This window comes from Notamacropus eugenii, chromosome 5, assembly GCF_028372415.1.
Source record: "Notamacropus eugenii isolate mMacEug1 chromosome 5, mMacEug1.pri_v2, whole genome shotgun sequence".
Taxonomy (NCBI): Eukaryota; Metazoa; Chordata; class Mammalia; order Diprotodontia; family Macropodidae; genus Notamacropus; species Notamacropus eugenii.
Genome location: NC_092876.1, coordinates 405,843,515 through 405,859,953, shown reverse-complemented (window position 1 = coordinate 405,859,953; position 16,439 = coordinate 405,843,515). Strand labels below are relative to the sequence as shown.

Genomic DNA, 16,439 nt, shown 5'->3' with positions numbered 1-16,439 from the left:
TGAAAACATTACTCTGATAAGAGGTCCACTGGCTTCAGCAGAGTGCTGAAGGAGGGAGGGGTTCAGGATACATCAGAGGGTAAGAAGTCTGTCAGTTTTACTTCCAAAACATCTTTCACATGTATCCTCCTCTTTCCTCACACCACAGGCACCTTTGCCCTAGTTCTCATCACCTCTTGTCTGAACGATTATCAGTAGTCATCAAATTTGACCTCTCAGCATCCAATCTCTTTCTTGTCTGATCCATCTTCCACGCCTCTGCTAAAGTAATATTCCTCAAGTGGAGTTCTGACTATGTCACTTCCTGGTTCAAGAACCTTCAGTGACTCCTCATTTTCTCTGAGATAAAATATGAACTCATTATGTCTCTTTTTCTAACTGATTGCATATTGCTTCACATATTATGTTCCAACCAAACTGTCCTGCTGCTGTTACCAGTACACTACATTCTATGGCCCATTTTTGAGCCTTTGTGAACATGGTGCGCTGTCCCTTCTGTGCTTCAAATGTATGTCTTTTATACTTCCATCTCTGGTTCTCAACAAAGCTCTTTTCAAGTGGCATTATATTTAAGATTCTTTTAGTTGTTAATGTAATCTGGTATATGATTCTTCTATGTTCCTTATCACTTTTGTGATTGTATCCAAAGGTCTAGCACAGATGATTAATAAATGCTTATTGATCAATTAATTGGCTGTGTAGGGCTACTCCAGGTTCTTGAACAGCAGGGGCAGGAAAATTGGGGATTGGGGGGGAGGCAATTGGGTTTAAGTGACTTCTGAGTGTTTGAGGTCAAATTTGAACTCAGGCCTTCCTGACTCCAGACTGGTTTTCTTTTCACTGGGCCACCTAATAGCCCCAGGAAATTGGTTCTTAAACCATTAAAACACTCAGATTTGTATAAGGCTTTGTATTTAGCTAGATCCTAAATTACAAATAAGAAAAAAACTAGTCATTTTTCTGTCCCTTTTCCAGAATGTCATTGTATTCTGTAGTTGCGCCATTTTAGCCTTTGGGAAAGACATTATTTTTGACTCCTTCTTATCTTAGAGAAAGCTGCTGTCCCTGCTCCTTCTTCCCCCTGATCCATGTCACTTTCTTATGTTCATCCATATAGATAAAGTCCCCTGTCCTCTACTAGTCACACATCAGTTGCAAAGCTCAGGAAGCCTTTTGTGCCTTGCGTCCCACAACACAGACTTGTTAATATATCCAAGTAGTCTAGCCTATTCTTTCCCTCCCCTTCATCCGCCCCCTCCCCATCCCCATTATATATTTTAGTCTTTATAGAAACTTAAGTTTTTCTGGTCTGCATTTTGGCTGCCTAGAAATGGATCTTCCATTTGTGACATTGCTTTTGAAACAACTTACTAGTATGACTGTGTCACCTTAAAAATGGGTTGTTGTTCATAGAGCCAATTAAGGGTATAAAGCAGGACTGTGCTTTTACCTGGATTGTTTTTGTCTAGCCTGTGCAATTTAAGAGAGAGGAAGGAGAAAGAAAAGAGGGAGGGGAGGAGAGAGACAGACAGACAGACAGGCAGGCAGGCAGGCCAGGGGGTGGGGGGATAAGAGACTCTTTCCACAGGCTTTTTTCCCCTCACCCCTGAGCTCCTCTTCTTAACATTTTCTCTTTCTCTCCTCCCCTTTAACTAGTCTTGTTCATTAGTTTTTAAATTTCATTTTTGCACCCCTTTTCAGAAAGGATTTTTTTTTACTGTCTTCACTATTCATCTTCACCTTCTGTTTTCTCTAGACCTTTATTTTCTGATTCTGACACCTGTAATTATTTGCTCTCTCTCCTTTTTCTATATTCTTCATTCAGTCAAAGCTTTCAGGGCATCCATTCTAGACTCTTCTTCCCCCTTTCTGCCAGTGCCTTGTAGGGCTGGCCTTATGGATTCCCTTTTTCCATTGTGCCTTACTTCTAGAACAATGCCAGTTATTGCAGGTGTCAGAGAGGACACTCCTGTGTGGTAGGGTCACTCCCTCACCATGTGCTTAATTATGCAGCCTTCCACTGATCTATACCCTCTGTTTTCTACATTTGTCTGGAAATCACCTCCTGTGTCCATGCTCTTTCAGTCTTCCAGGTGCCAGTTGTCTCTGGGGTTCTAACTCTCTCCCTCCCAGTACAAGTAGACTTCTGAAGCACCAAATCCCCCAGGCCTCATTCACTGTAAGGTCTTCATCTTTCTTCAGTAACCATCTTTTTTTTTGCCCATAGGCACATTCATCATTAGAACCCCTTCTTACCTCCAAAGAAAGACCTCTTTCCTTTCCCCTCTTTACACTCTTTCCCTCCTTCTCATCTACTCTTCTGGAGGCTCTTCTCTTTGTGAAACCAGAGTTCACCTTATCCTCATTGCTAGTCCTTGAATTGAGCCTGGAGCATCCCTCACTCTTCTCCATCCTCCTTCAGCTCTCCCCTCCCCTCCCCTCCTTTATGTATGTTGTAATGTATTCTGACAAAAGAAACATTCACTTGTTGTAGGCACGGTGTTTGACAGGTTCTGTCCATAGGACCTCTTAGATTTCTGCCTTCATCACTTTCCGTTTATACATTTATTGGTCTCACTGATCTCTCTGTTGTCACTCTGTTACTGTCCTTGTCTGCTTCATTCTCCTGCTTTTCTATTATTTGGGATATTAGAGAGGCACATAATCTCTTCAGTTCTGTTTTTCTTTCTTAAAATGTTTCAAACTCTTTTTTTATTACTGAGCATCCGTCTTTTGTCTTATTTCCAGGTTGGGTCATCCTGAACTTCATCCTGAGCAGCATTGAGCCTCAGAACCTATTATTCCATTCCTTCCTTCTTTTTCAGGTAGATGAGGAACAGTCTTGCTATTGAATGTCCTTTCTCTTGTATTTGAGAGATTTTTTTCCTGCTGGCTTATGGAACTTACCTAAATTGAATTGTTAAATTTAGCTACTATATGTCTTGGAATTTGCTGCCTTGGGGGATTTTTTGAAAGCAAACTGAATTCTTTCAATTGGAGTTTCATTTCCTATGTTTAGAAGTTCTGTGTGGTTCTATTATTTCCTTCGTTATAGTATAATATTTGTCCTGTTGTGTTTTGCTGAGAGAACTTTGATCCTTAGGTTGTCTTTGCACATCCTGTCTTTCCACATTGTGTTTTGCTTTAATAGTGAGCATATTTTTCAGCTTATTTTGCTGCTTTTCTTCTAGGTTGACCTTTACTTTTATGTATTTGCATTCCCAATCTATTGTTTTTTCTTTTGTTTCTCTGGTGAGGCTTGCCAGTGTAAATTCCATTTTTATTTCTATTCTATTATTTTTCTTGTTCTGGATATAAATTCTGCTCATAGTTCTCATTTATCTTTTAAACAATTTAAATCACTTAGAAATAACATATTGTGGTTTCATGTTCTCACATTCCACAGGTTCCTCTGTCTCATCAAGTGTTGGACTATTTTTCGTTATTTTGCAATATTTATTTGTAGATACTTGAACTCCTTTACTAGATCTAGAGGCCATATTTCCTTCTGTTGTTACTGTTTTTCTTATTGATTTATTTCTTTATGTTCAAAGTTGTCTTCTTCGTGAAATCTTTGGTACTTTTGGTCTACCCCCCACCCATTTCCCTTATCACTCACTCCAACTCCCTCCTCTCAGGTTGTGATTTTCTTGGGGACTGGATCTCAAAGCATATCAGTGCCCTTCCATACTGGGCAATTCACAATTCACCAGCCTGGATCTCTGCCTCAATTGACTTTTGAATGGTCAGAACTGGCCCTAACTAGATGATGTGCTCTTTCCCTCAAGCCTGGTAGAGTGTTTTACCTTGCCTCCCACCTCTCCATATAGTTTCCTTTCCTGATGACCTGTTACATTCCCTCAGTTCTTTAATCTGGCACCAGCAGTTCAGAGTCTGTTTTCCCTGGCACTTAAAATTCAGAGCTTTGCAGCACTGGTGCTTCAGGATTGTAGCTCCTGGCAGCTGTGGTCATGCTGGCTATCTAGCCCTGAACAAACTTCTTCAGTCTGGAGCTGGTGTCTCCAGAGCACTGGAAAGACAAAGGTGGAGGCAGAGTACAGGGGTAGGTGCTCATGATGTAAGCCTGTGTTGTATCCTTGGGTCTGCTCATGCAGCCTTCCTGGTGGTAGCATGGGAGGTAGGAAAGGGGCACTGAGTGAGCTCCAATTCCTAGGTTTTTCTTCTTTTTTAAACTTCTTTTGTATTCTGGGTGTCATAGTCCGTGGAAACAGCTGAAGTTGCTTCATCTTTGGTGTGTAATTTTTGTTTTGGAAAGGTTTGAAAGATCATGAGGATTAGTGAAAATGTCTAGTCCATCATCTTGTTGCTCATTCCCATTACATTTTCATCTGTTTAGTTTAGTAGATCTCTGTATTTGACACCTGATGTAGTGCACTTGTCCCTTAGACTTCTAGTCAAAAAAATTATGGGTTCCAACTATGGATGTTATAATGTGGGCATATGCCATATATTGTGGATATGATTTCAGTTCCAGCTATGGTATTTATTAAGTAGAAATCTTAGACCAGTTCCTTTACCCCATAAGCTTCCATTTTCTCATCTGTGTAACAAAATGTATACTATTTGAATTATTAACTATCAGTGTTGTTAGAAAAGTGTGTTTTATATCCTAAAGTGCTGTATATGAGTAACTGTGAATGATTTCTCATTTTGTATGGTAACTATACATTTAGATCCTTAATAACGTTTTTAAAAATGATCAAAACCCGAGAGAATTTTCCTCATATGTCACCTTCATGCTCTACATAGTTTTCAGCTAAATTTTTTTTCCTGTTGGTGGACTTTTTAAGAAATTAGTGTTTAAAAAAATGTATCAGGTTTACAAGTAAGGGGATCTTAATTTATTTTAGAATACACTGCAATATTAAGATACCTAAGGTTGTTGGTAAAACTAATTTATAAAGTGGATGTGAAAATATCCATGATGGTGTGTCAAAAGCCACAATTCCCTGGACTGCAATGATGCGTTGATTCCCCTGCTGGCTTTTCTCCATAGAAGTCAGAGAAGGGTAAGACATCAAAGTAAATGATTTTTTTGGCAGCTATTTCTTCTCCTCATTTGGGATCTCCAATAGATCATAAATCTATTCTTTGTTTTGAAATGGGCTTTCTGGAAATGGTCAGGCAATAACATGTTCTATAACAATTCTAAGGGTCTGTGGACAGCCCCTTTTGGAGGCTTTGTATAAAGCTAGTACAGCACTGACCCTGGAGTCATGAGGATCAGAGTTCAAATTCAGTCTCAGACATTAGCTGTGTGACCCCGGACAAGTCACTTAATCCTGTTTGCCTCTGTTTCTTCATTTGTAATATGAGTTGGAGGAAGAAGTGGCAAGCCAGTCTAGTATCTCTGCCAAGAATTCCCCAGATGGGGTCACAAAGATTCAGACAGGACAACAGTAGAACACTTCCTAACAGTTACAACTTTTCTAAAGTAGAATGGGGTTGCCTGAGTAGCTGATGAGTTAGAAGGCTCAAATATTTGTAGAGGAGCTTCCTTGTTTGGATATAAGTTACATTAGCCAAGGTTCCTTCAGACTCTGAGATTTGTAATTCTGGGAAACTCCTGATGAATCTCTTTTGCTGTTTGTCAGCAGTGCTTAAAAAGCAAGTTTTTAAAACGTGTCTGAGTGACAATACCCAAATCACATCAGCTCTTTGGGCCTCAGTTTCCACATTTGTTCCTCTTAAGTCTCTTTCCTTCTCAGAATCTGTGATAGTTTGATCTTATGGTTGGGGAGAAGGCTGATTGTTATTTGTCTCACGTTGCCTTGAGCAATTCTTTTCAGCATATATTAACCACCTACTATGTGTACAGGTCACTTTTCCCCTATAGGGGTTACCTATAAAATGAGCAGGAATGGACTGGATGATATCCAACGGTCCTTCCAGCTTCAAAGTTCTCTGATCCTATCTCGAAGACCAGTAGAGTCTTCTAGTGACCTGTCAGTCCCAGTCATTGATAATTGCGTGAGCCTTTATTGATTGCTTTTCTCCAGGCTCTTGTGCTGAGTGCCACCAGATACTAGATGTATGTTTGTGGAAGAGGGTGCAAAGTAAGAGGATATCTCTGAGGTTTAGTAAGCTGTGATTTGTCTTTTTTTATGGAAAACAGAAGTAAAGTCTCTTGGGGTTCTGTGACCTGCCCAACAAGAAATCATGTCAGAGTGTACTATTGATTCCTATTAGCTGACAGTGCATAGAGTTACTAGTTCTCTGAGGGTAGATAAGAAAGGGGGCAATTGGTCTCCCAGCCACATGTTGTCCTCCTTTCTTTTAAAAAGTTTTTTCCCTCTCTAATGAGAACTGGTCTTCAAATGATTAATCACCAGGACTTAGAGGTGAAAAAGGACCTTGGGAATAGTACAGTTCTTGGTGAATTAACTTATATTAATGAGACTTGCAAGTTAAGTGTAGTCTAATTTGTCAGTGAAAATTATCTTTGTGTACTGGGGGTTAGATAATGAAGTGTCCTGGAATATACTTTTCAATTAAATGTCCCCAGTAACCATAGTAGTCTCATTAAAATTAGTCTCTCAAGTATCTCCTCTTAAAAGCACTGTTATTCTAGTCTTTATTTTGCCCTGGAAAGTCTCTTGAATACAGTAAAATGTCTCTCTTTTTTTAAATGTGTGGGGGAGGGTAGTATAGGAGTATGCCAGATTTATACTGAACATGGCTAGAAATATCTCTGTAATTCAGTTAAAAATATTTATTAGTCATCTGTGTCTTGCTTCAAGGTGCCTCCCAGAACGCAAAGAATGTGCCCCCTTGAGTCATACCTCTTTTCATTTAGAGAGCTGTGATCAAATTCATGGAGGAGGAAAATAATGGACTGAGTAATCTAGTTGGAAAAGACCAGTATATAAAAGGTTGTGTAATAGTCTAGAGAGGGAGGTGGGGATCGAATTGTGGAGTGCCTTACAGGCTGGGCGGAAGATGACTTTTGGAAGTTTACGTATGAGAAGACATATCTGAGTTCTATATGAAGAATGTTATTACAGGGCAGATTGGAGGAGGCAGGAAGACCAGTTAGAAGATGGTAGTTTAGGTAACACAATAATGGTAACTTTTATATGTTTATATAACCATGATATATTTATATACCTGATATATTTATATAACTTTATGTATATATATAATTTATATAATACTCTGAAGCTCTTTTCTCATAATAGTAGGTGAGACAGGTAGTTATCCATGCTTTCTACATAACGACCTGAACTAGAAATGGTATTGAGGAAACACTGAGGTAAAATATAGGATTTAGTAATTAATTGGTTGGAAATGAGGGAGACAAGGGCATTTGAAGATGAAAAATTATGTTTTGAGCCTGGGTAACTGTAAGAATGAAGACTCTGTGAACAGAAATAGGGACACCAAGAAGACATGGATAGAAAGATAATGAATTCTAGCTAGTCAGAGTAGGAATATGGACCATGTTAGGGCCAGAGATAGAGCACGGTGTCTTGGGTAATATAAACCCTGTTATTCCAGATTTGTGGACTTACTGACCATTTCTTTACCCTACTGAGAATGACTGAGCTGGGGTTGGAGATTGTCTTGTGAATAACTGGAGGTAAAGAGGCCTAGGGAAAGGCATAAAAGAGAAGAAAAGGGTATTTCCTGTAGCTACATATGGTGCCAAGAAAATAGAGTGCTGAAAGTGTGAGGGTGTATGCTATAGCTTGCTTTTAAATCATAGCAGAGTAGGATACCTTTCTTTAAGGTCATTCTGGCAGACTGTCTGCTAAGATTTTGAAAAAGACCTGGGGGAAGGAGGAGGACTTTCTGTTTCCTAGTTTTCCTGCTTTGCCTGTCTGCCTCTATGAATAAGTGAAAATACACTCTGAGTAGTAGAACCCTGAGAACAGCCTAGGAACTGAACTTGTTTTCTGGGGAAACTGTAGACCAAAGGCAAGACAGACTTTCTTGGGCTGTCTCAGTGCGGTTTCAGGGCCAGACTAAACCCTGGATTTAGAAGGAACAGTGGGTTCCCAGCCTCCAGCAGGTGGGCCTTTGTTGTTGTTGATGCTAAAAGCTTGGATTAAAATATAGAACAGTTGTGGAGCAGAGCTCAGAGTAATATTTTTCTTTGCCGTAATTCCAGCCTTGAAAATTATAATGTGAGCTTTCTCTGTAGCATCTGTAAATTCTGTGTATTCACATTTAGCAAAATACCTGTTGTATCTCTTTATTTTTAGATGCGATGAAATTGAATCAACTTCTATAAAAATGCAGCCTGTCTCTCCACTCCTGAAGAAAAACAACTTTCTGTAAGTGTAATTAGAATACAAATTGCCATGCAGTGATAATAAAAATGTCCTTGCTTGACTATTGTCATTGATTGGTGTAAGTTGAAAGAAACTCTCAAGATATAAAAGTGGGAATAGCCAAAATTTTTGTTTCATTCCATTCTGCAGACATTTATTAAGTGACTGCTGTGCGTAGTATGCTGTGCCTAGGTATTAGGAGTAATAAAAAAATTTAGTTAAGATGTGTCCCCTGCTGTGATTTGAAGCTTTTAGGTTAGTGTGGGGCTAGGCCAACTATGCACATGACCTTGATACAGAATAATACATAATAAAGGCATTAGAGAGGTATAAATAAAATGTTGTGTGAAGTCTAAAGGGAGACAGATAGTGATCCAGTCTGAGGGACCATGGAAAGCTTCATTGTACAAGTATCATCTGATTTGTGCTTTATAGGATGTAGAGGAATTCAGTAGAAAAAAGGGAAGGAAGGCGTATTCTAGAAATAACCAATAGTCTGAGTGAAGACACAGAAGTTAGAAAACACAGGGCATGTTCAAGGAACAGTACATAGTGCATAATGGAGTTAGGCAGACTTGAGTTCAAACTTAGTCTCAGATACTTACTTGCTGTGTGACCTGGGCAAGTTACTTAACCTCTGTTTTCCTCAGTTTTCTTACCTACAAAATGCAGATAATAATAGCAGCCACTCTCCAGTGTTATTGGGAAGATAAAACAAGGTGATATTTATAGAGCCACTTTATCATCCTTAAAGTGCTGTACAACTGCTAGTTATTATTATTTAGTCAGTTTGATTAGAGCCTAGAATAAATGGCTAAAGGGAGATATGAACTAAGGTGAGAAAGCTTAGGGTAGCACCAGTTTCTGGATTGTCTTGAGTTCTAGTCAAAGAGGTCTGAACTTTTAATCAGAAAACCAATAGGGAGCCACTGAAAATTTCTGAGCGGAGGAAAGTCACATGACTGGAGCTATACATATAGAAGATTAGTAGCAGTATTATTGAATTATTGATTATTGCATTGCTATTGAATATTAGATTAAAGGAGAGTAGAGGACGAACAAAAGCAGGAAGACCTGTCAGGAGGCTATCGTGACATCTCAGGGGAGTGGTAAATCAAAGCTTGAATTAGTATGGGAGTAGTCCAGTTGACAAAATACTAGGTAGCTGGGTAGGTATGAGAGGTGAAGGAGAGGGAAAAGTCAGAGATAACACAAGTATTAGGTAGAAGTATTAGGTGGGGTCACGATAAGCTGAGTTTTGGACATTGTTGAGTTTGAGTGCCAATGAGACATCAAGGTAAAGATGTCTTAGAGGCAGTTGATCATATTTATCTCCTAGGTAATTGGAGAGATGGGCATGAGGGAAAAATTTGGGAAGTCTCGGAGGAGATATAACGATATTTTTAAAATTAATTTTTAATTAAAAACATTAATTTTTTCAAGCAAAACCTATTGCCATAATGGCCATGTCCAAGATGTGTCTTATTCTCCATGTTGAGTATGTCCCCTCTTTGTCTGGAGGCACATCGTATTTGGTCCCCTAGAATTATGGTTAATAGTTACATTAATTAGAATTCTCAAGTGGTTTGTCTCTACTTTGTTGTTCTGGTATTAATATATAGTATGAATTATTCTCTTCTTAAGCAGTTCATAGGAGTCTTTCTAAATTTCTCTGAAACTGTCCCTCATAGACCATAGTTTGTTCAGCTGATTACCCAATTGATGGGCCCTCCTTTGGTTCCCATATCCTTGCCACCAGAAAAAAAAAAAGCTACTATAAGTATATTTGTGTTTATTTGGGGGACATGACTGTCTTAAGGGTTTCAGAAGATGAGGAGACAGAAGGAACAGTTAAGAGAGGCAGTAGTAGAAACAGGAGAGTCTGTTCCAGGACTAAAGAGGGCATTTGATTTTTGTCACTGTCAACTTCTGACATGGAGTTTCAGTAGAGTAGAGAGGATGGAAACTTCAGCGGGAGGTTGAAGAGAGATTGGAAGTGGAGGTATTAAGTGTAAGCAGTTTTTTTGGATGTGGGAAAGTATCTGGATAAGGTAGTTGTGTCAAGGAATGTCATCAGAGAGATTTGAGCATGCTTGTAGGCATATGAGAAGAAGTTTGAGATGAATGAGAAAGTAGATTAACTTTGAATTAATATTAAAGCTAATGGGTGGGACTCTAAGGGATTGATTGATCTGAACAAAGAGTTCTGGTAGCTTTTTTAAGTTTAAAAGGAGAAAAAAAATGAGGAAAGATGCAGACTTTTGAAAAGTAGATGACAGGAGGTGAGGAAACCTCAGTGTTCTTATTGCCATATAGGGTGCTATGTATACTCTAAGTATGGGCCCTTTGGAACAGGGAGGAAAGTAGAACAGTTTGGATTAGTTACAATAGGAAATAAATTAGGGGTCAATAAGATGAGGGTAGAAATTGTGCTGCATGGCATTCTGGGCCCATTTGAAGTTATTTACCATACATTTTACAGTAGATAACTTCAGTTCTATTGACTCTCACCAGTAATAAACAACAACCCTGTAATAAGTACAAAGGAACCAGATTATGGAGGTTATTCGGGGATAGGAATTAAGAAAATACAACTTATGGGAAATCATGTTTGAAGGGTTTTAAAATAGCCAACCACAGTTATGAAGGAACCCGCAGGGGAGAGATAGACTGGGAGAATATGGGTGAGATAAGGAATCAGAAGTGCGGTGAAGGTAAGAGAAGGTGTTAGCATGAACTTGAGAGTAGGACAGGTGGAAGGATAGAAGTTGTGGTCTGAGAGTTGAATTTCAAAGCCAGGTTAACAGAATTGGATATATTTCCATTCCTGAATGTGGCCAACGTGGCAAAAGCCAAGTTCTGGTTAAATCCAGGTGTTAGCAGGGGGGAAGATGGCATGGATTTTGTCAGTGTTACAGCAGAGCTCAGGACCAAAATGTAGTGAGCTAGAACAAATGTTGTTGTTTGTCCTTCATTCTCAAAGAGGACCGTGACATCAGGGAGGTGATGCCATGACATGCAGGTGAATTGGATTTAAGCAAGGGAGGGCTGTGCAAAGTCACCAACCTCACTTTCTCCCTCACAGTCATCTGGGTCCAATGGTGAGATGTAGATCAGGATGGCTGGAGATGGCCCTGGATGCAGTGGGAGACCTTGGCCTTTTTCAGCTAAGGTCTTTAACAAGTCTTAGTTTTTCTGAGGCAATGAGCAAATGTGAACAAGATTGGAGTGGACCAGGGGAGGAGAGAAATGGAGCAGATCTGCATAGGGTTAGACACTAGTATTTGAGGGAATCAGGAAAGACTTCATGCAGAAGATGACACCTGAGCTGACTCTTTAAAGGAAGAAGGGGACTCTTCAAGGTGCTGCTAAGGAAGGTGTTTATTTAGGAGGATGTGGGAGGAGCCTGCTTCTGACTTATGGGGGAAAGGAGGTGCCAAGCAAAGGTAATGGTCAGTTCTAAAACTGTTTTTAAATACTAGGAGTTAGAGCTGTTGATTGGAAATCTGTCAGACTTCCTTGTTGTTACAAAGAAGGGGTCAAGATGTGAATCAAATGTGACTTACGGCAATGCTGGGTTCTCCTGATGTGTCTGCTGTGGCATGCTGCCTAGAGCCTCCATACTCGGTGTATGGCCACTTCTCTGTTAGGCTAGAGTTAGTCATTGGCACAGACTTTATGAAAAGAAAGCAGAGACTCCAAGCAACGGTGGGTGTTTTTGAAGAGCTTTGCAAAGTAAAGTGGAAGATGGGAAAAGTTGGAAATAGAGATAGATAGATAGACAGACAGACAGTCAGACAGACAGATATAAATTCATATGAATAAATATACCTGTGTGTAAAGAAGACTCTGTGTGTGTGTGTGTGTGTGTGTGTGTGTGTGTGTGTGTATGTCTTTGATCTATGATTTAGTCAATGTGAGGAACTCCATGCACCAATGCAGATCCCACCTAGTCTACAATTTAGGGAGTTGCCTGAGGCATCCAGAGATTAATCATTTGTTCAGGATCACAAGAGTCTGCAGCAAAATTTTAACCCAACTCTTCCTCACTCTAAGATAGTACTTTGGCCTCTCTGCAACACTCTGTGTGTGTTTATGCAAAGACATGCACGTATATATGGTCTTTAGGACAATTTACTAATTTAAGGAAGCAGCTAGGATTTGTCATTAGAAAAGCTAGGTTCATATCCCAGCTCTAATATTTAGTAGTTGTCACAGTGGGTAAGCTACTTATCCCCTCATCTCTCAGTTTCTTCATTTGTAAAACGAAAGAATTTGATTATATAATCTCTAAAGTTCCCTCCAGTCCAAAATCCTGTGGATGTTATTAAAATCACTCTCTTGGTAAATAGTACAGTTATCACTTCCATATCATAAGGGTTAGGAACATGGTACTCCTGTGATCTGGAAAGTTTGTGTTAAATTTTTTGGCCCTCCTTTCATACCAGAGAAGAAGTCTGAATTATTATGTTATTAAGAGAGAAAATATGTTGTTGTTATACAATACTGTACATATATTTTATGCATTTCTGAGCTTCTAAATTTTTTCTGTGTCATTCATTGGCCTTTGCTTGTTGTCTGCAGTTTTCGTAAAACTCTCCCTAAATTCCCATTTAATTTCTTATGCTGACCCATGATATAGTGAAACCACAATAGGGAAAGTTGCAATACGTAAAGGATATCTGTAGATGGTCAAATATATTGAGTTGTGTTGGCTTTAATGTGCCTTTTGGTTCTTAAGATACACATTTTATTGAATTGTTTTGGGTTTTTAAAGATTTTTCATATTTTATACAAGCTTTGGTATCTTTTTTTAAAAGGAAAACTAATTTTAAGAAACAAATTTTTATTCCTTAAATGAAGTTGTACTCTACATCTTTTTTTCTAGAAAAGAATATCATTCATCTTGGAAATAATTGTGTATTTAGGGAGAGGGAGGAGAATGCCCATAGCTATATGTGGCAATATCTCAATATTCTTCTCATCATTGTGCGAGTGGTGTTTCATTATTGATCGATTTGGAACGTAATGAAAGAACACAAACACAAAGAATAGTTTAGTTACACTCATTAATTTAACATATATCTACTTAGAAAACAAATTGTAGATAAGTTGCATATAAAAGCCTCAATCTTTATTGAAACTGTTTATTGAAGTTCATTATGTTCACAACAAAAAAGGAAATTTCTTTTTTAAAAATGTTGTGGAGGTCAATAAACCCAACAACAAGTCTTTAATAAGCTTCTATTTATATGCCAGGTGTACTAGGTCCTGAGATTACCAGTACAAAGAAGGAGAACATCCCTATTGACAAAGAGCTGAAGTTTTAATGGGGAAGACAAGTACATATAAAAAAATACAGACATCTTAAGATACATACAAAGTGGTTAAATAGTAGTTAGTTTGGGAAGTTAGATACTAGCATTTGGGGGAATCAGGAAAGACTTCGTGCAGAAGATGACACCAGAGCTGAATCTTTAAAGGAAGAAGGGGACTCTCTGACATGCTGCTAAGGAAGGTGTATTTTCTAGGCATGCTATACAGAGGGACAGACCTTGGAGAGGGAGTGTTGGAGGAATAGCAGGGAGGCTAATTTGGTTATATTTCAGAATGTGGGAGGTGGAGTAACGTCCAGTGAGCCTATAAAAACAGATTGGGACTAGGTTGTATAAGGCTTTAAAAGCTAAACAGAATAATTGATCTTTGGTCCTAGAGACAATTGGAAGCTGCTGGAGTTGATCAATAGAGGAATCATATGGTCAGAATTGCCTTTATAGAAAATGGCTTTAGCAGCTGTGTGTAGGATGGTATCTTGCTATTAATCTGACTTCAGTCTTCAGATTTATGTTATTTGTTCTTTCTTACTCAGGGCTGCTGCCATGCCAGGTGAATAGGGCTCAGTGACAGGACATTCCTGGAAATCGTCGTGGTCAGAGCAGGGAGAAGCACACCAATTGCCCATGACACCATGACAGCAAGAGAACATAGCCCTCGTCATGGCTCGAAGTCCCGTTCAGTGCAGCGGGCCTCAACTATCGATGTTACCTCTGACATGCTGGGACTGTCTCTGGCAGGTAAGTCCCGCATTTCCCCCTGGTCTGTTGAGATGAGCTAACCTTGAGGCAGATACAAACACCAACTTAAATTGAAAGACAAAGAAAATGGTGACTGCCTCTAAGACTAAAGTAGTTACCTATGGTGCTACCAGTCTAATGTTACGTTAAATTTTCCATTGCAGAGAGAAAGAAAACACACACGCACACACATGCGTACACACACGTACACACACACACCTACACACACACGTACACACACACACTCACACACTTTGAGATTATATTTGATGATCCACACCCGTAGTCACTTTTCACATAATTCTAAATTGCTTTCCAACATAGTTCAACCAATTTACAGTGTACCAACAATGTGTTATGCCCTTCTTTCTCCAACCCCAGTTATTTTTAAAAAATATTTTAAATGTAATTTGTTGATACATTTTGTTTCAAGAAATATAAAACCTCACTATATACAAATTGTGCACTCCTTGAAAAGAGGTTAAATAGCTTAAAAGAATGAATACAGCTATTACTACGTTAACTTGAGTAGTTTTCTACTCAGTTGAAAGTAATGCTAGGTATGTTATATGTTAATGCAATATTTTCCAGTGCTTTTAAATTAATTGCCATTTAAAGTTGTTTTAATTTATACAGTTGTAGTCAGTACGTGTATTATTTTGCTTCCATTTTATTCACTCTTTGTCACTTCATGTGGGTCTTACCATATTTCCTTGAATTATTTATGTTTGTTTTTCTTTCTAGCATAATAATATTCTACTAAATTGACTCACTACCATTTGTTCAGCCATTTTCAAATGACTGAACATGTGGTTTGTTTCTACCTTTGGGGAATTACAAATAGGAAGAGTGCTTTACTGATACTTTCTTACAATTGGGTGTTTTGGAGCCTAAGGCTAGGAATGAGATTGTTGGGCTAGAGGATATTAACAGTTTTGGAACTTCCCTCGGCGTAATTCCAAATTGTTTTCTAAAACCGTGACCCCCGCTCGCAGCTCTGCCAGCAGTGAATTAGTGTGCCTGTTTTCTTGCAGACTGGTTATGTTCTACCATTTCTTTTCCCATCTAGGAAATATCCAGGATCCAGACGAGCCCATATTAGAATTCAGCTTGGGTTGGTATTGTTTTTAAGATGTTACTTTTAGAATGTATGGTTAGCACAAATTTAGTATCACCATCACCTCAGAATTCTCTGAGGACTTGTTGCTGTGGCCAAAATATTTCTGTAGAAAATAAAGCCAAGGCAGGCGTGAATTTCTTGTCACAATCCTGAGAGAAATTAGGAATTTGTGCACACTGGAGCTGAGTGCCTTCCCTCATATCATTTGACTTCTCCCTCTTACCCAACTAGACAATTTTGGTGACAGTAGGAGTCAGGGGGGTGATCCTGCATCAGGAACAGCACTCCACACCTCCTCCCCATGCAGCCCATGCTCTTGCCCAAAATACAACCTTCTGTTTTGATCTAGCTGAGCAATAATGATGGCTGAGGAGTGTGGATATTGCTGCTTCTGGCAGTCTAAAGATTTCCCTCTCCTTATGACTAATGCTCTTCGATACTCCTTCCTTTGTTCTCCTTGGATGGTGGTCACAGAGGTCAGGGACACTGACTACCTTCAGGACACAGGGTGTGTGGAAAAACCCTGCAGTAAGAATCAAGACCTGGGTTTGAGACTGTTCTGGCCAAATGGTGTGGCCTTCAACCACATGAACGTCCTCCTCTGTAATAGGGGGTGGTGGTAACCTGGCTCATGGGGTTATTGTGAGGATTAAGTAAGATAATAAAGTGCTTTGAGAAGCATAAGCAACTGTATAAATGTATACCTAGCATTTCTATAGCAGTAACAGTGTGCCAGGCACTGTTAAGTGCTTTGCAGTTATGTCATTTGGTCTTCACAATAACTCTGGAAACTGAGACAGGCAGAGAGGTTAAGTGACTTCCCCAGGGTCATGCAGCTAGTAAGTAAGTGTCTGAGGCTAGAGTTGGACTCAGGTCTTTTTTACTCCAGGTTCAGTGCTCTATCTTTCTAGATAGTGGCTTTCTAAAAATTTCTCCAATTCTAGAACTTCA

At 39.2% G+C, this 16,439-nt stretch overlaps 1 protein-coding gene across 6 annotated transcripts in view; it reads left to right on the top strand.

The window, feature by feature from the left end:
* Positions 1–16,439, top strand: part of INPP4A (inositol polyphosphate-4-phosphatase type I A) — a 202,446-nt gene that overhangs the window by 110,390 nt on the left and 75,617 nt on the right. For 5 of the 6 annotated variants that reach the window (XM_072614604.1, XM_072614602.1, XM_072614603.1 and 2 more), the window contains exons 3-5: positions 8,226–8,297; positions 14,164–14,368; positions 15,438–15,482. In XM_072614604.1, the coding sequence (XP_072470705.1) occupies positions 14,263–14,368; positions 15,438–15,482 (151 nt within the window). In that variant the 5' untranslated portion in view covers positions 8,226–8,297; positions 14,164–14,262. The remainder of the gene's footprint in view (positions 1–8,225; positions 8,298–14,163; positions 14,369–15,437; positions 15,483–16,439) is intronic. The other variant, XM_072614601.1, reaches the window with a different exon arrangement.